General features: G+C 45.8%; 1 protein-coding gene across 1 annotated transcript in view; it reads right to left on the minus strand.

The window, feature by feature from the left end:
• The window catches only part of RHPN1 (rhophilin Rho GTPase binding protein 1), a 54446-nt gene that overhangs the window by 15554 nt on the left and 15271 nt on the right, over window positions 1–23621 (minus strand). Inside the window, 10 exon segments of the mRNA XM_043507244.1 lie at window positions 844–962; window positions 4676–4757; window positions 4760–4780; window positions 4783–4831; window positions 7729–7916; window positions 8615–8781; window positions 9701–9825; window positions 12366–12443; window positions 13157–13232; window positions 18095–18223. Coding sequence (XP_043363179.1) covers window positions 844–962; window positions 4676–4757; window positions 4760–4780; window positions 4783–4831; window positions 7729–7916; window positions 8615–8781; window positions 9701–9825; window positions 12366–12443; window positions 13157–13232; window positions 18095–18223 — 1034 coding nt within the window.

Genomic DNA, 23621 nt, shown 5'->3' on the forward strand with positions numbered 1-23621 from the left:
TTTGTGAGCTAGAAAGAGCCCAGCTTGGCTCTCTGATCCTAGGGGCCCTTGCAGCATTGGCAGTTAGAAAAATTTCTTTAGTGTATAAAATAAGCAAATATAATGCAGCGTTATTGAGAAAGAACATAGGACCCCACAAAATGCTATTTCCTCTCACAGATACAGCCACTGGAGAATGTCTGTTACCCTGCCCCTGAAAGTAGCTGTAGTGTCTGCTTCTATCATAGAATTCCAACCGGAAGAGTTAAAGTGACAGGATCTTTTCATTTTCATACTGCTCTCGGGGCTCTGAGGCACTAGAAATGTCTGCAGGCTCAGGAAGACAGAGGCTACATCCAGTCATGGTTGGAAGGGTCTTTGCAACCAGAAAATCTAAAACCTGTTTGTTTTTGTTTGGTTTTAATGACAGCTTAAATTTCTACAGAAGTCTATGGACTTAATCAAGGAAAAAGCGAAGGAGTACATATTTTTTTCATGCCCTGGTCTTATCTTTAAGACATCAAGCAGGATTGGGTGTTGAGAAGTGAGGCAACAAGCCTCCAAGACACCCTGCCTGATAAATATCCCCCATACCTGGCTGGTGTAGGATTTATAGTTAAAAGTCTGACTAAGGAAAGGAAGACACCTGGCATGTTCCAGTCACAGCTTCCCAGAAGAGGCCCCTTTCAAGCTACCACCATGGAAAAGGCAGAACTGGGGCAGGGAGCGTGTTGAACATGATTTCTCGATATGTCTTCACCATGCCTCATGGATGCTGTCCACACGAGGGAAGTAGCGGGACTACACTGGGGCTTTTTATGCATCAAAACTTGTCTCCTGGCTAATGCCTGACAGGATAGTTACCCAATTTCCTTCGCTCTTCTGGTCTTGCAGCACCAAGACGAAGCGATGGTCCCTCCGGCACGGTGACGTGGAACTGGACAAAGGCCTTTTCGTGCTCCGGGAGGTCAGCATCAGAACGGCTGTGTGAAACAAGCAGGTGTACACAAGGCTCAGTGGGGTATTCAAAGCATTACTCATCCATAAATAGCTGGAAATTCTCAGGCAGATGAGAGAAGAACCTGGATAGCCTGTCTGCAGCAGCACTTGGATCTACATTGCTCCAACAATTTAAAGGGTCGGTGTTTTTAATTACACTAGAGCCTCTGTACTAACGGATCCAAATGCAGGGCAGGGGGCCTGTGTATTTAATGGGGCAGCCTACAAAATCACCAAACATATGAAAAATTTCGAGTTTTGGGGCCAGCTCTAGGGTTATGCTGCACCCATCACTGTGATATCTGGGCACCTTCTAGGTCTCCCAGTTTCCTTAGTTCCTTTTTAAAGTAGGCATGAAATAAAAAAAAGTGTCCGAGATATATTCCATGGTCACAAATACAGAGGGTATGGCTACATTGAGATCAGGAGGGGTGATTGCAGCAAACAAACAGTCAAACTAGCTTTGGGCTAGCTAGGGTAACAATAGCAGTGGAGCCAGGGCACCATGGGTGGTGGCACAGGCTAGCCACTCCAGTATGTGCTATGGGTCCTGGACAGACTTGTACTTGGGAGGCTGGCCTATGCCACCTCTCCTGCTGCCACAGCTGCACTGCTGTTACTTGAGCTAGATCAAAGCACAATCCTGGTGAGGCTGAAACAAACAAGTCTTGTCACAAGCCCTTCGAGCATCGGATCTAGTCTGTTTGGTTGGCTTTTTTTTGTAATTAGTCCTTGGCCAAAGCAGCGGCTAATCTTTTTAGGTCTGGATGAACTTCAGGATTACAGCATAATCTCCTCTCTAGGGAATAGGAGGTGATAATGAGAGATTGGGAGGGCTCCTGAATTGAGAGAGTCCTGGGGCTCAAATGATCTGGAGCAACAGAAGAGCTTAAAAATATTAATAAAATATAATAATAATAATAAAAAAGCCAGTGTGTTCCCAGAACACTAACTGGAAGCTACTGCTGAAGCCTGTTTAATCTGAAGTCAGCCCTATGTCATGCTGGCATTATGGATACTGATTCCTTCTGTGCAAGTACTGTACCAGTCAGGGATTAATCTTGGCATAAAAAGAGTTTATTGATGGCCTGTTGCACTGGCTAAGGATGCGTTGCTCTGAACAACAGAGCTAGATTATACCTAGGGAGGGAACAAAATTGCTGTGGCATCTGAACTGCAGAGACATGTTGCCTTCCCAAAAGCCAGAATGGGCATGACGTAGCAACGTGGGGACTCTCCTGTTGATTCTTGCTTTCCCCCTCCCCCAGCTGTTAACTGTTAAGACAGTCAGTGCGAAAGCCACACACGTTTGAGTGCTAGAAAAATGCTTGCTTTGCCCCCGCTGCCCTATAACGATGCCAGTCATTATACCCTCCTCACCTGCTACTCCTACAGCCATCTCCGAGCCTCCCCTCACCCCTCCCATCATCACCCCCTATTCATGGAGCTTCCTCCCAACTCGGGCCCACTAACCCAGCACCCTCTCCTCATTCCGACTGCTAAAGACTCGCTTTCTTCCGAGACACCCGAGTGGAATGAGCCAATAAAGAGAGCTTGGGGGGCAGGAAGAGAGAGAATAGACGACAACTGAACCACAGATACGTGCACACACCCCTGAACACCAACCACATTGCTGCAACCTCTTCCTTCCTCACCTTACCCCTCCCTATCACTTGTTAGGCAATACTCACAAGTGGGATTAGAGTGTAAGCTTTTTGGGATAGAAACCAGGCCTGACTATCCTGTAAAGCCATTGGGTAGGCCCCACAGAGATGTGCAGACTAGAGGAATCCTAGTCTCAGCTGTCATCAGCTGGTGCTGTGCTGTCTCCTGGGCCTGCAGGGGCCACTGAGGGCTAGGCTCCTAATCGCCATATTGTCAGCACCGCCCCCCTCTCCTGCTGGGCAGGAAGCAGCAGTGGCAGCCTGGGCCAGAGCCAAGTGTGGAACGTACCAGGCCCCAACCCCTTGTTCATCAACATGCTGAGCTGGCTCTCTCTGCTTAGCCAGGTGGCGATCGTCACACTGGCCGTCGGTGAGACACACCACTGGCCAAACCCTGCCAACCTGACCCAAACCAGAGCGTGTCAAGTTATTTGCATACATGACTCAAACCCCACATTTGTATTTGGCTCCTGTTGGTTTGCAAGGGTCTAATCCCCTCTGTTCAAGTTCTCCCTCTGCTTGATGAGAGGAAGGGATCTGAACAGGGATCTGCCATCTCTCATGCAAGTGCCTGAACCAAGAGAGAGTCAGTCTAACTCTTTGTCATGCCCAATTAATATTTAAAATGATCCAGTCATTTAATTAAAGTGGAATAACTTCAATAGAGAGAGAGACCCACATCAGAATACCCCCTAGGCAACTGGTTTGGAGACTCACCTGCAAGGTAGCAGATCCCTGTTCAAAATCCCTTCTTGTCAGGCAGAGGGGAGACTTGAATGGGAGGGAGTCTCCCACATTCTGAGTGAGTACATTAACCATAGGGTTAAAGGAGGGTTCCCTCCATCCCACCCCCGCTGTTTTACATGGAGTTAGGCAGCCTCTGATGAGGCTCCACATGCGACCTAGGCGACCAAATGCCAGTCTCGGTTAGTAATTCAATAACCGGGAGAGAACAGGAATTGAACTTAGAGGGAGTGGGGCTTAGAACACATCCCTTTTGTTGGCTTTGTGGACCCCTTCTAAGATACCTATCTGATCATTCGTTATATAGGCTTTGTAGATCCCAGCCTTGCTCCTGTCATTTTCTTGGCACCCAGAAGTTAGGTGTTGTGATGCTCCGTGTTGCAGTGTTTAAGCTCCTTTTGTGGAGCTGTGCCATTGTAAAAATATTACTTACATCTTGATTTTTGAAATGTATGTTTTCTGAAATCAGCTGTTTATATTACTGTACTGTCTAGAGGCCCCAAACAAGATTGGTGCTCCACTGTGCAAGGCACTGTGTATATACACATATCAGACAAGCCAGACATAAGGTAGCAGAAAAGAAATATTCTCCATTTGACAGATGGGGAATGGCAACAGAGATATTAAGTGACTTGCCTTGAGACACACAGGGAGTCTGCGTAAGACCTAGGAATTGAACTGAGGTCTCCCAAGTCCCAGACCAGGGCCTCACTGAACTTTCCTCAAGCTGTCTCCCGTACTATCCTTACCCCTTCACTCTGAGGGCACAGTGCACCACAGGTAGTGCTAGGTACAGAATGCTAAGTGGAATACTTCTTATTGCAGCCTTAGAGATACCACACTGATTGGCAAGTGCCGGATCAACACTCCAAGAGCCCTCTCCTTTTTGTTTACTCCCATATCTCTGTTGCAACTCTGAAACAGAGAGCATATTGCATTCCTATTGCACTTTTTAGCCAGTGCTATCAAAGACCTTTACAAACATTATACAAGAAGTAGGCAGGCAGCGTATCAAGTTTACCTCCGCTGCACACCCTGTCCTCAGTTTCAGATTAAGTGAGGTTTCAGATAGTTCTGTTTATGTTAAGTGTCTCAATGCCTTATGCTTCCTGCACTGTTATTTTTGTGTCCCCCTCATTTTTGCTCATGTCCCACATTTGAACCTTGAGGGGCCAAGTGCTGAGCTGTTGCTTTGATGAATGCTACATAAAGATGCAAGATAAACAAGTGTTTTAGGTGAGAGCACAGCCGCCTTTGGGCTGCTGGTCAGCTGTAGGATTGATACTCACAAGGACAGTCACAAAGTGCAATGGGCAGCATAGTAGTGGGAGAGGGCCTTGAAATGCTCAGATTTGACATGGACCATGGTAGCCATGAGAAAGGTACATAATCCTCACATGAGCCTGGGTCATGGTCTGATGCACCAAGGAATAGACTTCTTCAACCTGCAACCATCAAAACACAGGTTATTAATGAGAAGGATCCAATCAGACATCAGTCTAACTGTGAGGCTGTGGATTAAGAACAAAAGAACGGCCACACTAGGTCAGACCAATGGTCCATCTAGCCCAGTATCCTGTCTTCCAACAGAGGCCAATGCCAGATGCTTCAGAGGTAATCAACAGACCAGACAATCATCAAGTGATCCATCCCCTCTTGTCCACTCCCAGCTTCTGGCAATCAGAGGCTAAATAGTCTTCTGAGGGATGGGGTGGCCTCATCGCTTGGGACAAAGATTAGAGTGGACAAAGCAACAGAAAATATTTGGCAGAGAACAATCCTGTACTAGCAGGGAGTGGGTCAGCAACCTAGCAGGCTTTTTCCAGCTCTAACTTCTATGGCACAACTACTTGTTTGTTACAATACAACACAGTATAACTAAAATCATAATAGTATGTCAATTTATATAGCATCATCATCTCTAGGTCTCAAAGGCTGTAAAGATCATTATCCTCTCTTTATGCTTCAGAAAACTAAGTCACAGAGATGTTAAGTGACTTGACAAGGCCACACACAATAAACCCCAGGTCTCCTAAATCCCAGAACTAAGAGAGTTTAGTCCCTGGACTTGTTCCACCCAGTGCATTCACAGCAGCTGAAGGAACAGCGTTAATAATCCCAAACCAAGATATCATCCTGGCTTCACCCCAGAGTGTCATCTTAGTAGAGCTGTAAGACTTCAGAATTAGGGAGGGCTCTATGGAGACATAGCTGGAGAGCGAGCATCTTTTAAACACCCAATATATTCTTGGTCTATATTTAGCACCTGGATGGGAGTTTACCACCACATGTGGATAGCATTACTAACTGCTGTGGTGCAGAGTGGAGTGATTTAGGAGCTTAACCACTGTTATGAACAGAATTAGCAAATTATCCTTAGTAAGATTAGAAAATAAAGTTATGTCATCACAGAAACATAGGAATGGAAGGGACCTCAATAGATCATCAAGTCCAGCCCCCCTGAACTGAGGCAGGACAAGTAAACTTAGACAATCCAGGACAGGTGTGTGTCCAACCTGTTCTTGAAACCCTCCAATAATGGGGATTCCACAACTTCCCTTGGAAGCCTATTCCAGAATTTAGCTTACCCTTATAATTAAAATCTCCCTTGCTGTAGATTAAACCCATTACTTCTTGTCCTACCTTCATGGCCACGGAGAAAAATTGATTACTGTCCTCTTTATAACAGCCTTTAACATATCTGAAGATTTATCAGTTCTCCCCTCCCCCGCTTCTCTCAAGACTAAACATGCCCCCCACCTTTTTTTCCTACTATCACACACACACACACACACACACACACACACTAAACCTTTTATCTTTTTTGTTGCTCTTCTCTGGACTCTTTCCAATTTGTCCACATCTTCCTAGAGCATGTGATGCCAAAAATTGGACATAGTACTTCAGCTGAGGCCTCACCAATGCCATGTCTTACATGACATTCCTGTTAAATACACCCCAGAATGGTAGTAGCCTTTTTCACAACTGCATCACATTATTGACTCATTCAATTGGTGATCCACTATAACCCCCAGTTCCTTTCAGCAGTAGTACTACCTAGCCAGTTATTCTCCCATTTTGTATTTTATTTTTTCCTTCTTAACTGTAGTACTTTGCACTTGTTTTAACTTACTTTCATCTTGTTGCTTTCAGACCAATTCTCCAATTTGTCAAGATGATTTTGAGTTCTAATTTGGTCCTCCAAAATGTTTGCAACCCCTCCCAACTTGATGATATCCACAAATTTTATAAGCACCCTCTCCACTCTGTTACCCATGTCATTAATGAAATATTGACTAGTATTGGACTCAGGATCAGACCCACTAGATATGCCTCCCCGACAGATGGCCAGCAAGCCATTGATAACTACTCTTGAGTATAGTCTTTCAACCAGTTGTACACCTGCCGTATTGTAATTTCATCTAGACCACATTTCCCTAGTTTGGTTATGAGAATGTCATGTGTGACTGTTAAAATCAAGATATATATTGTCTACTGCTTCCCCTCCCCGTTCTCTAGCCCAGTAGCCCCTTCAAAGGAAGACATTCATGCCAAGCCAATATAATCCATTCCTTATAACCTTATCCTCTAGGTGCTTACAAACTGATTGTTTTAATAATTTGTTCCAGTATTTTTCTAGATATCAAGTTTGGCTGACTGGTCTATAATAACTTCCCTGGGTCCTTTTCGTTCCCATTTTTTAAAGACAGGTACTATGTTTGCCCTTCTCCAGGCCTGTGGGACCTCACTCATCCTCTTAAGAGCACAAGAACAAGCCATATGGGTTCATCTAGCCCACTGCCAGACACTTCAGAGGGAGTGAGAGAACAGGGTAATTGAGTGATCCATCCCCTGTCACTCAGTTCCAGTCACAGACTGTTTTCAGCTAAGGACTCATGTGTGACTTCTCTGCAAGAATTGGGGCTGATCTTTATTTTTGGAAATATGGATTAAGATTTAGCAATATTTACAACTGCTCAATTCACTATTCAGGCGTGGAGTACCCAGGAAACTGATGGCTGCCCCTCCCGACAGCGGGTGACTAATGGTTGCATTTCACCAATGGGCAATGAGTGTGCACAGCCTGCAGTGCCTCCCTTGCTCATTGCAGCAATGACAGCTCCATGTAGTCCCATCACATCCCACTGCTTCCCCCAGGGAACGCCTCATCCCTAACTCCCAGCCAACTGTGCTTCCTCCTAGATCTCCCTTGCCCAAGGGTTCTGCTTGTCCCTCCCTGCTGGTTTCTTCTCTTCCACCCACCCCAGACAGCTCGCTAAGTAAGCCAAGAGATATGAGCCAGCTTTGCTGGGTTCAAACAGAAGCGTGCAGTGATGTGTACCCTGGCTGCTTCTTGTGCAATCTGCAGCTGAGTGAAGAAGTCATTCTGGCGGCTGGTCAGGGTGACCTTCTCAAAGACACACTCCTGCACCTGGGCAATCATCAGTCGCACAAGCATATTCAGCGAGGCAGTGCTCATGTCCAGGCTGGGGGCGTTGGAGAAGTTCTCCTTCAGGTAGTTAAAGGCACCTGCATGAATAGAAGCAGCTGGAGAGAGACATTGCAAAAGGCCCTTCTGCTTACAACTCTAAAATCAAGTGGAGGACTGGCAAATGTAGGTAGGAGTGAGCATCACCACCACCACTCAGTGGGATTAGCAGAGCAGTAGATGATGGCCACTGATATGCCTGGCACTTCACGTTGTTAGGTTTCATTTCAGTGCTCTCCAAACTCTGCCTGCCTCGCCTCGGTACATTGCTCCTGCCTGCCTCGACTGTGTGTGCTCTAGAGACTCCATCAGTGCTTAAGCGTCTCCACATCATGGGTGAAGGCTGATTAGGATGTGCTGGTGAAGCCAAGATCCGATTCTGGTAAATGAGTGCAGCTGTCTAAAGGGCTTAGACTAGAGGCAATACCAGTCACACATGCCTCAGAACGACGCACTTTCCATACTCGTCATGAGGTTCTCTCACGGGGTCAGGATTGAGAGATGCATTAGCAAAATCTGGGATTTGGTGGGTTATTACTCTGGTTCTATAGCACAGCAGGGGGCTACAGGTCAGGATTAGGGAGCATCGGCCAGGCTCAGTGCACCTACGAAGCATACGCTCAACTCCAAAGTGTCTCACTCGAAATGAGCAACAAGTCCTCCTGCCATTTTTTCCTGAAAAACAAAACTAAAAACAAACAAAAAAAATCACCAAGAAAGCTCCAAACAGCTGACTTACCGGCTGCCTTTTGAAAAGCATCTATAGCCCGGTCGACCCCTTGCAGGGTCGTGCGATCCTGCCTTGCCCCAATCTGGGTGTGCAGAGCTCCAATGTTGAAAAGCACGCTTCCCTTCTCAAAAGCCAGAGCGCGCTGATGGGAAGGGACTCCAGTTAGTGAGTCATACCTAGAGACAGAGGGGAGAAGACAAATGTGTAGCTTAAAATGCAGATTTTCCAGTATGCACTGGATACTACTGGAGCATGATTTATAAACCTACCAAAAGTGGAACAGCCTTTTCAGCAGCTTGAAAAACCACCCACTTTCAATGCCTATATTGGTAGAAGGGCTAGCCAGAGAGATGAGGCCTGAAATGTCAAATTCCAAGGCCAGAAGGGACCACTGTGATCATCTAGCCCGACCTCCTCTGTAACGCAGGCCAGAGAACTGCCCCAAAATAATTCCTAGAGTAGTTCTTTTAGAAAGGCATCCAATCTTGATTTGAAAATTGTCAGCAGCGGACAATCCACCACAAAGGGAACAATGCCATTGCACAGCGTTCCACAAGGGGGTCTATGCCTTGGTGCCTCCCAGACCCGAAAACATCCAAACAAGATTTGGCATGAACAAGGAGGCCTCTGGGGCACTGATGTTTAAAAAATACAAGCCTCTCTCCATTGATTATGCTCTGGATTCCTTTGCTGCTCACTGTGTGTTCATGTTTTGCTCAACTTGAAACAGAAACTATGAATGCTGTGATCACACTTTGCATTGACTGTACATGCATCACATGCTGGAAAGGATTTCAAAGCACTTACAGACAGCAATGAGGTTACAATGGCTTTAAAGATACATGAGCATTAAAATTCCCATTTTGTAGACTTCACTGAGTTTAAGTGATTTGCCTAAGGTCACATGGAATGTAGTGCTGGAACCCAACTTCTAGTGACGAGGACAGAGAGAAAAGGACAGATTTTTGAATACTTCAGAGGAACAAGCTCTAGAGAAGGCCTGGGCATCTGGATCTATTTACCCTCAACCCCAAAATCAGCAATATTAAGATTACACACACAATTAAAGGTCAGAATAAAAAACCCCTCACTAACCAGTGAAAGAAGACACCCAAGTTTTTATTGGGAGGGAAGAATCTGTTGTCAAGAAAGTAAAGCTGGTTGTAATATTCCATCAGAAGTTCTAGCCCTGCCTCATTCCGGCTGGGAGTCCGCATGGCCTGTGGAAGAGGAGGGAAAGGAGTAAACACATGCAGCTGTGGCTTTTAGACATCAAGAGGGGTGAAACAGTAGCAAGTGCACCAACAATTAATGTGAGACACTCCGTGCTGACCAGAGAGAGCATAAACTTGTGTGTCACTCAGTGCCACTTCAGCACTATTCTGAGGGCACAGAAGTAGGATTTAAGAAGTGCAGAGGCCTTGCCTTTGGGAGATGAATTTCATCCTATATGAACATATCTGAGATTCTTTTCCCATGATAGAAAATAACAGTACACCTGTACAGTGAATGAGATAAGGATCCTGGAGGAAAAAAAATAGTATATGATCATAATTCAAGTCTGTGCCCTATGCATTTTGATAAAAGAGGGCTGAAGTAAGATTTACTGGCAAAGTGTCTCCTAACTTCTGAGCGCTTGACTTTGAAACCTTAATCTCCTTTTAATATAAATTTTTGGATCTAACCGTATAGGTCTATAGTTGGCACCACTTCACCCATATGACGCCTAACATGAGAGGAAAGGCAAATTAGATAATGTCCAGCTCGGGGCTGGATTATTAAGATTGATCTCAGCAAACTGAAAGCTAAGGGTGTTTTTACTGCAGCCTTGCTGAGGCAACTACATTAATCTACCAAAGCTTGGGAAAGATAGGACAGCTGATCAAATGCAGGTATGGGAAGCAGCTCAAAGGTAATTTAAGATGACAGGTTTGAATAGATATGGGGTGGAACCTTAGAGTTCCATTATTAATTAACAGATAAAAAATTAGTCTTTTTCCATTCTAGCACTGGGCTTTTCTGCTGTAAGTTGTCTGAGGTTCAGATGGTAAGATGATATTTTAGATCAGGGGTCGGCAACCTTTCAGAAGGTGTGCCGAGTCTTCATTTATTCACTTTAAATTAAGGTTTCGTGTGCCAGTAATACATTTTAACGTTTTTTAGAAGCTCTCTGTCTATAGGTCTATATATCATGTAACTAAATTATTGTCATATGTAAAGTAAACAAGGTTTTCAAAATGTTTAAGAAGCTTCATTTAAAATTAAATTAAAATGCTAATCGTACGCCGCCAGCCCGCTCAGCCCATTGCCAGCCTGGGATTCCGTTCACTTAGGCTGGCAGCAAGCTAAGCGGGGCCTGTGGCCGGGACCCCGGCTGGCAAGGGGCCGGCAGCCAGAAACCCAGACCAGCAGCAGGCTGAGTGTGGCCGGCGGCTGGGACCCCAGACCAGCAGTGGGCTGAGCAGCTCAGCCCACTGCCACTCAGCCGGCTGCCGGTCTGGGGTTCCGTCCGCTGGCTCCTGCCAGCCAGGATCCCGGCTGCCGACCCAGCTCAGCCCACTGCCGGTCTGGGATCCCGGCCCTGACCACATAGAGTGGGTACCTACCTTCTCCCTGGTTCTAGCCCATTCTCTTCCTCTCTCTCTCTCTCTCTCTCTCTCTCTCTCTCTGCACTGAGCTGAGGATGGGAGTGCACTGAGCACAGGGCTGGGGGTTGGGGTGTAGGGTCTGGCCAGGAACTAAAATGAGGGAGGGGGCTCAGGGTTGGGGTTTGGGTGTGGAGTGCTTACCTGGGCAGCTCCCATTTGGTGCGAGGGGTAGGGGTAGGAATGTGGGGGGTGCAAGAGTGAGGGCATGGGATGTGGGGGAGCTGGGTATGAGTGGGAGGGTACTGGAGTCAGAGCTGGGGTTGTGGGGGTGCTCCCAGCCCTGAGTGGCTCACGGCAGGGGGCTGGAGGGGATGTGTCCTGATTCCACCTCCCGTTCCCCACCTCTTCTCCGCCTCCTCCCTGGAGCAGCGAGTGCACTGCGGCTCCGCTTCTCCCCTCCCCTGCAGGGGCCATCAGCTGATCAGCGGCAGGGAGGGAGAGAGAGGAGAAGGGGCAGGAACCCAACACCCTGGGGGAAGAGGCGGGGGAGGGGAGAGAGGAGGGGGGCAGAACTCAGCATGCTGGGGGAAGAGGGAACTTGCTTGCCCTGCAGCAGCAGCCGGCAGGACCAAGCTTCTTCACCCTGCCCCCCTGCGGGGGGGGGGGGAGGGGAGGCGGCCAGGATTTTTAATGGCACGCTGCTGCCTGCCGGGTTCCTGGCCTGGGTTTGGCAGCGGGCTGAGCAGGGCTGGCGGCTGGGACCCGGCAGGCAGCAGCGTGCCATTAAAAATCGGCTCACGTGCCGTCTTTGGCACGCATGTCATAGGTTGCGGATCCGTTTTAGATAAATAATTCTGGTGGTTGAACCATGGTCCAATTTTAATCTTTGCTCACTATGGCCCCAATCCTAAAGCTTGACTCACAAGGGCAGACGCTTGCACCAACACAGTATTTTGTAACCTATAAACTGAAGCAGCAACTTTTTCAACATGTGCTCCAGGGAATCCCATACCCCAATGATATAAAGCACACAAAGCGCTACAGAACCGTTCTTGAAGATAAGTGTAAAGTTCACCCATAGAAGAATCCATGATTTGCAAAGCAGCCCCATTTTCCTCCTGAATTGGCCAAAACAGGGTGAATTTTCCTTTTTAAACATGAGGAGCACAAACCTGCCGCAGCTCCATGAGCTCTTTGATTTCCTTTTCAAATGAGATGCCATCTTCCCCATAATGTTCACAGACGAGATCCTGGAAAGGGGAGGGTAAAGGGAGAGACAGGGAAAAAATAAGCTTTTGGTTTAGTTTGTTGGGTGACTGATTTCTGTGGCTATTGAACAAGCAACTCACCATCTCTCTTAGCAAAGGAGTAGATGCCTTTTGTAAACACATGGCAAACAATGCCAGGAGACATCTCTGCAGTTCTATCACATCCCCTAACCCTGCAAAGCTTCAAACAAAACCATGTTTATGCACAGGGGCTCCTGGAGAACTGGTTGGGCTCCCATCCGCAACAGATTACAGGACAGTTCGTTGGTAGCTTTTCTACTGCTTTCATCTCCTCTGTAGGTAAAAGCCTAGGGGATGTGATCTGGCCTATTTTTTGGAAAGCTTTATAAACTGGTGTTACTGCAACAGATAGGCCTTTTGGCAATGGGTTCCCTGTTCTTTGCAAACAACTCATCTCAGACCCGACAAACTCACTATATCAAATACATTACTTATAGGGTATTTGTCCATAAAGGATAACATGTAAGGTCTCTGTTGAAAACTTCAACTTACTGATGTTCATAATCATGGCATGATGTGTGTACATTCGATATTTAAGGAATAATGTAACTATACTGAAGTTTATGCCTTTATGTTCTTAAGATTAAAAGGAGTCAGCAGGATGACAGCTGATTCATACAGGTGGGAGGTACCACCCCACCCTAGTCAACTCAAACAACATTAAGCAGACTTACCTTTAATGGGGCCATTAAATCCATTTCCTTAGTCTCCTTTAGCCCTAAAGGAATCATAGGGACGCTGATAGATTCACTAAAACAAAATATGACAGACAAGCAAAGTTTACATTTCCAGTCACTGTTATCTTGTATGTGTAAAGGATCCTCATGCTTCAGGCCATAAGTAATCACCACCTCGGGTCAGGAAGAAATGCTACCCCTGATTAGAATGGAAAAGGTGCAGTATGTGGGTTTAATTTTCTCTGTAACAGCCACTACTGGCCGGCATCTGAGACTAGTCAGGTCATTAATATGATCCGTTGGGGGCATTTCTTATATTCTCTGGCCTACTTCAATGGCAGCCCAAATGCTATAGAACCGAGTGTCTCAGGTTAATGGTCACTTCACCATGGTGCTGATTATGATTCCATTAAAATTGAAGACAAAACTCCCACCTGACTTAAAAAAGACCAGGCTGTGAGGGAGCACACAGAAGCCAGACACGAACGTTCTCAGCTGTGAAGGTAGTTTTGAAAGAACTCACATCAGGAACAGCATTTTAGTTTATGAGGGCTTTGGGCTCACCCGTAGGTCCTGTCATGATTTTCAGTGAATGGATAAGGATCTAGTGCTTTTAGATTGCTAATTTTTAAAAAGCAGCCAAAAGATCAGAAACTGAATTGGCTACAATGGTCTAAGGTGTTTTAATGAACAGCTCTTGGGAGACAGGCAAAGATCAGGGATACAACAACTCCTGGGTTCTAATCCCAATTTTGACACTGTAAAGTGACTTGCCAAAGGGGGTGGAAGTTAGGATGGCTTAAGTTCCTGCCACCTATAAAACGGGGATATAATATTGGCCTACATCACAGGATCAGTTAATGTCTGTAAAGCACTCTGAAGATGAGAAGTTTTCATTAATGTGTATCTTGTAAATGGTTTACAACACCAACATTTAAAAAGAGGATTCCTGCCAAGTAGTTTAGAGCCAGCATTTCAATGGTTACAAGATAACTATCAAGCCAGGGCTGCCTCTTAAAATTTGAAAAATCTGAATTTTAATTCCTTATCTTTATAGCAGCAGCAGGTCACTGTCTGCAGCACATGATAGCACCTTCGCCACACTGCAGTTTGGCAAAGAGACCACCCCAATCTAGGTTCAGATCAGTTTGCGCAAAGCTCAAGTCTCTTCCTATAGTGGGCAGGATCTGAACACTAAAACTAAGAACTCCAATGCTGGGAAAGTTGAGATTGTGACCTGGATACCAAATCTCCATATTTGGAAGCATTTTTATCCAGAGACTTGGTTTTGTCTATTAGAGATACAGGGCCCAATTCTGCACTCAGTGCTGTAATTCCACCGACTTGTAAAGTAGAGTAACTCCTAGTAACCAGGTGTGAGAACAGAATCAGGACCTCAAAATACAGCCCTCGATTAGCAAGGTTTGGTTTGGGACCCTCTCCCCCCATCTCTAGAAAGAGTATTAACCAAATACAAGTGTCCCTTCGAAGTCCACAGTTATATCTGCAAATAAAATTCCCATACAGATGAGAAAGCACAGCAAAGTGAGCTCCAAGCAATTATAATCACACTTCTAGCTGCTTCAGTGATGGACCCTTTGCGGTGTAAATCAGTAGATTGAGATTTTTCCATCAGACCTCCTCTTTTGCACATTACCCTATCAAACTACAACTTGCCTAATGGACCTACAGTTGTTTATTTAAAGTTAGAAACTTATCTAATCCTCTTTACAGGGACATGCTAGCGCAAACACACAGAGCCTCCCAAAGGACTGGTTCAAAGAGGCAGGAAAGGCTAGCAGAGTGAGATCTGGAGGGGGTCACATAGGGTCAGGACCATTACAATCAGTGTTTACACAATAACAGGTTATTTAACCCAGGTCTGTCATTAACACCAAGAACTTATCAGCAGTTTCTGAAATATCACATGGTCATGAAAAATGGCCTGGAGGAGAGGGAAAGAAAAACAAACATGCACAACTAGGTCTGTTCATACTTACTCAGTCACTGAATAAACAGCCTCCTGAGAGCTATAATGAGTGTGGAAAAGGGGTTATCACTTTTTCCTCTAATGAGATTTCAGTTTGATCCAAATGCCACAAAATAAACTAAGAGGGTTTTGTTTGGTGTTTTATAAAGCTACAGAAAACAGGACCTTTGAGGTCAGTTATGAAGACTAAGTGGCTATGTCTACACTGGCAACTGAACGACAAAACTTGTGTCTTTCAGGGGTGTTTAAAAAAAAAACCAACCACCCAAAAGACAAAAAAGTTTTGCCAACAAGCAGCACCAGTGTGAACAACACTATCGGCAGGAGCACTCTCCCGCCGACAAAGCTAACGCCGCTTGTTGGGGGTAGAAGTATTTTGTTGGCAGGAGAGCTGACAAACGGTGGCTACACTGCACGCCTTTTAGCAGCACGGCTGTAGCGACACAGCCATGTCGCTAAAAGCTGCGTAGCGTAGACATAGCCTAAGGGTATGTCTTAACTACGCGGCAGCGCTTTAACGTGGCTGGGTAGTCGTGGCACCAGCGCTGGGAGAGAGCTCTCCCTGCGTTGTAAAAAACCCATCTGCGCGAGGGGAGTGGCTCCCAGCACTGGTGCACTGTCTATACCACCACTTTACAGTGCTGAAACTTCTAGGACTCCGGGGGGAGTGGAGGGGTTCACACCCGAGCGAGAAGGTTTCAGCGCTGTAAAGTGGTAGTGTAGACAAGGCCTAGAAGTACTTGCCAGGAAGTCACGCGAGCATAGGTGCAGAACGATATTCCCCTGCCTGCCTGGGGTGGTTAGGAATCACCTGTGTCATTTATTAATTTGGATGACTGAGTCAAGGGATAGATTCTGCAACCCTTATTCACCTCAAGCAGCTTTTATGCAAGTAGTCTCAATTCAGCTGCCCTGAATCAGGTGAGTAATCATCTGACCAAGCACTAAAGGGGGAAAAGGCTGCAACATCTGGCCCTTTGATATTAGTGGTTGCATACCACTGGGGAAGAGGAAAAAACTCCACAGTCTGATATAGTTAGCTGCATTCAGAGGCCACCATGTGGCCCCTGATGGGAAATGAGGGTGCTCAGCACATTGCAGGGGTGAGCTCACAGTGCTTCCCTACATTATTAAATCTAGCTCATGTGTGCCCAGCATACAGGCAGGCCAGCAAGTCAGACGCTGGGGGAAAGGTTCTGTTTTACTTTCACTATCTCTATAATGAGCTGCAAACTGAGAGCAGCTCATGCTTGACCATGGCTTTCAGGCAACCCTCTTAGAGCATTAAACCTCCCCTCTGTTAACTTCACCCTATTCGAAACACAAGTATTAGGAAGGACCAAGGGACATTAAGACAGCTACACAGGCAGCACCCGCTGAACTGCTGTACAGCGAACCAGAGTGTGCGCACACGTGAGGGGGATGCATTTCAAGCTTGGAGACTGCTGCAGCCTCCCTGATATTTAGACCTCAGGCAGTGCTTCCCTTCTCACCCAGATAAACAGCTCTGCTGAGAAGTCCCAGCATGTCAGCCTGCTGCTGGCTAGGGTGCTAGGACTACCTCTACTGTGAGTCAAGCAGATGCGGTTGCTGGGTAAGCATTTCACAGCAACCAGGTGCTGCAATTAATAAAAGGTCTGGCCTCTTAAACAAAATCAAATGGGGAAATAAAAGCATGTGAATAATCCAGTTCACAAGAAGCAAAGCAGCAAGAAAAGGAGGCTAAGCACCTAGACAGGAATGTTTTAATTACTTTCATTAAATACTCAAGCTTCACCTGCAGTGCAATTATGTGCTATGTGGGGTTTTGCTTACATACCCCGCAGTTTGAGGAAAGATTATTTTTGATACATTTAAGACCTGCATTCTTCCTCCTGTATCAGCCTTCCATACCTGTAAAGCACCATCCATCTCAAAGCACTTTACAAACGTTAGCTGATAAAGCCTCGGTGTTATCTCCATTTTACAGATGGAAAAACCAAGGCAGGGAGAGAATATAAAGGACACTCTCAAGGCTACAGAGCAAGCATTGGAAGGGCTGATCCAGACCCCAGATCTCCCAACTCTCAGTCCTGTGGTACCCATTGGTGAGAACACGGAAGCGAGACAACACCGACACCCCAAACGTGCAAACAGCAGGAACTGTATTAATAAGGCCGGTGTAATCGCCTCAAATCCAGCCCTGCTCTCAGCTTCCTTGCCTGCTGTATTCTAGCTAGGTGCAGGGGTATAGTTTGTGTGGGAGAGTATGTAGGGACCATTGCTTGTATGGGCAGCTGCCTATACAACATCTGTTCACAGACCATATCCATTTCACCCATAGCCACACACCCACAATGTCTACTGTGAAGGAGGTATGGGGTAAGAAGGCCTCTCCACAACTTTCCTGAGGAATGGGCCCCAGCTTCCACTGTGCAAATGTACTGAGGCTTACTGCAGCATATTGCTAGCTAGGTATTTATATTATGCTCATCACCGTGGTGTCTTGGCACCTACCTGCCTAGCACACCTGATTTTCAAGGGCTTTGACCAGTGTTCCCTCTAAGTTTTTAGATCATTGTGCAGAATGAACTTTGTTGTGTGGCGGGGGTGGAGCCAAGGGATTCGGAGCGTGGGAGGGGGCTCAGGGCTAGGGCAGAGGGTTGGGGTGCAGGGGGTGAGGGCTCTGGCTGGGGATGTGGGGTGCAGTCTGCCCCAGGGCTGTGGCAGTGAGAGAGGACTCCCACCAGCCCTCTCCCCGCTGCAATGGCTCCGGAGGAGAGGCACCTCTCTCTGCCGCAACTCTGCACATTCCAACTTGTTCCCCGCCCACCCTCTACCTCTCTCTCTTCTCCAGGCCCCTCAGAGGGAACTTAGGCATTGACCACTTTCTCCATTTTCCTGGGCCCTGCAACTCTAGCAACTTTCTTGCTCAACTTGGTGACCCATCTCCCCATACACCTTACCTGTCATTCTGGTACACGTCCACAGAACTGTTCAATTCTTCTAGTTCCTCCTTCAATAACTGCAGATTGGAATTAACATAGCTAAGCTCCAAGGCTACTGTTTCTTTTACTTTGTGATTACTTGTGGCCCTGAAAATAAAAAGGAGACAGAGCACAGAAGGAATTCTCTCAGGAAGTGGTCCACAAGATGAAATCCACTGATCTACCACATTCAAACCACAAGCCTTCAGCTCCCAAATAGAACATGCACCACTTTATGTCTGTAGGCCATTTCAGAGTCTCACAAGGTGCCTTCCAAACTAATGAGTTAAGCTTCCGAATACTCCAGCAAGATAGGGAAATGTTATTTCTATTTTAGAGTGAGAAACGGAGACCCAGATCTTTGAAATGAGCTAGATGCCCAGATCTCTCACTCTGGGTCAGAGTTGCAGCCCTGTTAGTCTGTATTCACAAAAAGAAAAGGAGGACTTGTGGCACCTTAAAGACTAAAATTTATTTGACCATAAGCTTTCGTGAGCTACAGCTCACTTCATCGGATGCGTTCAGTGGATGCATCCAACGAAGTGAGCTGTAGCTCACGAAAGCTTATGCTCAAATCAATTTGTTAGTCTCTAAGGTGCCACAAGTACTCCTTTTCTTTTCACTCTGGGTCAGCAACAGAGCTGGGAGAGAACCAAGGAAGCATGCTTGCTCTTGGACTCCTGCTCTAACCACTACATAATCTTTGGTATTTCTACTGAGCTTCACAAAATGCATTTTAGAACAAAAACTTTCCAGAGTCTGAAGACTTTCCACCTATGATCAATGATGATGGAAAGATGGGCATTAACAGGCAGAGACCGAGAGGTTGAAAAACAAAAAACAACTGGGCGAGAGAGAGGACGGGGGGGTCAGGAGGAGGAAAAGGCTCTGTGACACGCAGCTGGGCCTGCAGTGGGACATGGCATCCTGACTCCCTTCAGCTTCTCTTAGGAGATATTTATTTCTAGCCCTGTCCCACACCTAGCAACTAGGACAGTGCCCAGCAGCCTCAGTGGCGTGTTTTGCTAGAGACAGCAGCAAAGCAGCTTTCAGACTGCCTCCAAGTGAGGCTGCACAATCTCAAATTGGAGTCTTTAGTTTAAAAAAAGACAAACATGGCCAAGGATTGGTATTTAACTCTGCGGGAGCCTCAGAGAATTCCACAGCGTGGTCTAGGGCAGTGATTCTCAACCTTTCCAGACTACTGTACCCCTTTCAGGAATCTGATTTGTCTTGCATACTCCAAAGTTCCACCTCACTTAAAAAACTACTTACTTACAAAATCAGACATAAAAATACAAAAAAGTGTCAGAGCCCACTGTTACTGAACAATTGCTTACTTTATCATATAATTATAAAATAAAATCGATTGGGATATAAATATTGTACTTCCATTTCTGTGTAATACTTGAGCTTGTTTTTCACTTGTGAGCCTTGTCATTCGGCAATCGGAGAGCAGCAGCTGCTGGCTGGGCACCCAGCTCTGAAGGCAATGCTGCCGCCACCACCACAAGCAGCGCAGAAGTATGATATGGTATGGTATTGCCACTCTTATTTTTGCACTGTTGCTGGTGGAGACACTGCTTTCAGAACTGGGTGGCCGGAGACCAGCAGCTGCTAGATAGGGCATTCATGTAGTTTGCAGTGCGGGATGATTATTTTTTTTAAATCCCGCTCTGGTCCCACCCTGCAATACTCATGCTCACTCAGTCCTGCATCGTTTGTTGAATTGTTATCTTGCTCCTGCTATTATGGCAGCAGGTCCTGCAGGATCCCAGTCCCACTGCAGGGCTCTAGAGCCTGTTATAAAACTAGGCAAATATCCAGATGAGTTGACGTACCTCCGGAAAGACCTCTGCGTACCCCTGGGGTACGCATACCCCTGGTTGAAAACCACTGGTCTAGGACCACACAGTACATGGGATAGGGACAAGCTCAACTTTAAGAAAAAGAAAATGAAGTTTCCTGACATTTTAAAATCATGCTTTTTTCTGCCACATAACATCAGGTTTGAACATATGACAGAATGCAAACTGGAAGGGGATGGAGGCAGAGAACATGCTGGGCCCTTACAGGTAAGTATGAAGGCATACTCTTATTATCATTAATTATTCTTAATACACTAATGCCCAGAGTCCTCAAGCAAGACTGGGGCCCCATTGAGTTGGGTGAAAGAAAGACAGAAAGACACCACACCATACTCCCGGCACTAAAGAGCTTACAATCCAAACAGACGAGAGGATGGGAAGGGAAACAGAGGCTCTGGAAGGTGAAGTGAGTAGCCCAAGGTCACAGCAAGTCAGTGGTAGAGCCAGAAACAGAACCCAGTTCTCCTGAGTTCTAATCCAGTGACCTTCCCATTAGAAAACATTGACGTCTTGTCTCTATATGCATGATCACATCAAAAATTACTAAAGAGAACATTCAGGTTGCAAAGTCAAGCCCTCATGAGTTAGAAAACATCAGAATTAAGCTTGCCTGTGCATGCACCATGATTAACCTTGGCAGAACTCAATTTGTTTTTTATTTTTAAACAGATGTGTTTATTTTTAAGCATTTTTTCTATTTATCAATTTAAATTTTCATAGTTGTGAAAAATTATGGGGGAGCAGATAATGACAACTGATGTTGAGATTCAAATGTTAAAACACAAACATGTTGAAATATACAAAATAAATATCTTTAAGTCAAAAAGTTCAAGCAGCATTTTTTCTTACTTTGCCTATCTCTAAATTTCTATGATTGATGGACTTTTTGCTGATTTGTGTGTGTATGGTGAAATTGACATTTACCAATAAAACCCTAATCCTTCCACACCGAATTATGATAGTCTAATTACATGAAAATACACTCTTTTTTCCAACAGGACGAGCCTGCTCTGGGGATTAGTCTGTAGGACCTCTGACTTCATTTGCTGCAATAGTTAGAAGGTGTGTAGTGAACGAGGCACGGGATTTCAGGAAGATAAAGCATGGTCTCACAATCAAGGCACTGAATGTTTTCCTGGAGAACTGGATTCTGTCCCTGCCTCTGCCAGAGTTCCTGTGATACTAGACAAGCCAATATCTACGATACATGCTCAAATCTTATTACACATACACGCTTTCAACCAAGATTCCACACACACTTCATTTTTAGTTCTTTTAGGTGTAATTCTTACATATGAAAAGTGCAGCTTTTCAATACAAATAGTAACCTATTGCAGCTCAAAGCCTGTTCTTTGATCACTCAATAGCAGCATCCTGCTGAATACCCTGCTTTCTCCCCCATTTATTTTACATCAGCAGATGTAAACATGAAGGATGGATTTAAGCTGCAATGAGTCACCTGCTTTGATGAGACAGCTTTTCAAGCTGATTGCACCTTTCTTATTGGCTCATGAGAAAAAAAACAAAAACAAAAAAACAGGAAGAGAGAACCTGATGGCAGAGGAAAGCTGACAACACCCAAATTGTCTGCTGAAACATGTCCTAGTCTCTCACCTTAAATCAAATTGGGCCTCTATTCAGCTGAGTGCAGTCAAAAAAAGGACAACGCCATTCTTCAGCTTGGCTCAGGGCTAAGCCTTTTCAAGCCTCTGGCAAGTTGTGTTTATGAACACCACGATCCAGTAACAGCTAAAACAGGGATCGGGAAACTTTTTGGCCCCAGGGCCACATCAGGGTTGCAAAGCTGTATGGAGGGCTGGGTAGGGAAGGCTGTGCCTCCCCAAACAGCCTGGCCCCTGCCCCCTATCCACCCCCTCCCACTTCCTGCCCCGACTGCCCCTCTCAGAACACCTGACCCATCCACCCCCCCCTTCTCCCTGTCCCTTAACTGTCCCGACCCCTATCCACACCCCCACTCCAACCACCCCCTGGGACTCCACCCCCATCCAACTCCCTGCCCCCTGACCGCCTACCCCACACCCCAAAATCTCCACCCCATCCAACCACCCCCTGCTCTGTCCCGACTTCCCCCCCGGAACCGACTGCCCCTTATCCAACCCCCCTGCTCCCCCCCACCCCTTACCATGCCAGAGCAGCGGGAGGTTGCCGCCACACTGCCCTGCAGGAGCAGCAGGCCAGAGAGCAGGCAGTGAACTGAGGCTGTGGGGGAGGGGGGACAACAGAGGAGGGGCCAGGGGCTAACCTCCCCAGCCAGGAGCTCAAGGACCGAGCAGGACGGTCCAACGGGCCGGACGTGGCCCGCAGGCCATAATTTGCCCACCTCTGAGATAAAACCACCTCATAAAGCACAGGGGTTCCAAGTATTCTACCATCTATTACTTCTTTACTGATTGCATACCATATCAGCCTTCCCATAACTTTGCCTGCCTAGGGTAACCTGGTCTATATTTTCCTGGGTCATCTGTTTACCCTTCCAAAAATTGGTGCAACATTAGCTTTTTTTCCTCCCCAGTCCTCTGGAATTTCTCCAGTGTTCAAATTTTCTTAAAAACAACAGAAGTGGTTCAGAGAGCTCCTCGGCTAATTCTGTTTAACATCCTCCTTAGTGACTGATAGAATTATCGCCATATCATCCTACTTCTTTCCAAGTAAGAACAGAAGTAGTTATTGAACACTTCTGCCTCTTTTGCATCAAGATTGATCATTTTCCACACTCTTGTCTATGCCATTGCTACGATTTCATTTGTTCCAGATATATTTAAAGAATTGTTTTTTATTGTCTGTAACTGGCCATCGATTTTTTTTTTGACATTTAGTTTCTTTTATTAATTATCTGTAATTTCTAATTGCTGATTTACAGTCTCTGCTATCATCTTATCCATTTATTTTTCTCCCATTTTTTCTAAATTGCTGTTTTCACCTCTTTTTAACCAGGATGGATTTGTAACGAAAGAGACCTTGTTTTGTGAATGAAGAATTGGAGGAGTGGGGGGGAGGGAAGATTAGACGTTTGAAAACACTTAACTCAGTTTTCACTGCATTTTTACATCTAAATGTTTACTCCCAGTGAATTTTGCTCATAATTTTTTTCAGCTTTGGGAAAAATCAGCTTTTAAAGTGCCAAGTGTATAGGTTACAGGTCCGACTATATTCTGTTTGCAAATGAAATTAGTTAGGCTGCAGCACTTCAGAAAGGTCTGGTATGGAATCTATCCATCTTAGCTAGGACATGGCACCTTCCATATATTGGTGTAACCCCCTAGGTAATGGCCAAGCATTCATTAAGGGTGAAATTTACCTTTGTGTAGAAAGTCAGCATAAAGCCGATGCACTGCTTGGGCATAAGCTTTCGTGAGCTACAGCTCACTTCAGCAAATGCATCCAATGAAGTGAGCTGTAGCTCACGAAAGCTTATGCTCAAATAAATTTGTTAGTCTCTAAGATGCCACAAGTACTCCTGTTCTTTTTGCGAATACAGACTAACATGGCTGCTACTCTGGAACGATGCACTGCTTAAAACAGAACTTAAAACAGTTTCTAGTTTTCATACTCAACTCTACACAAGGGTGCATTTTGATCTCATTAAGAATATACCTTATATAACCATGAGTCTTGAT

The sequence above is a fragment of the Dermochelys coriacea genome, chromosome 2 (genome assembly GCF_009764565.3).
Source record: "Dermochelys coriacea isolate rDerCor1 chromosome 2, rDerCor1.pri.v4, whole genome shotgun sequence".
Lineage (NCBI taxonomy): Eukaryota > Metazoa > Chordata > Testudines > Dermochelyidae > Dermochelys > Dermochelys coriacea.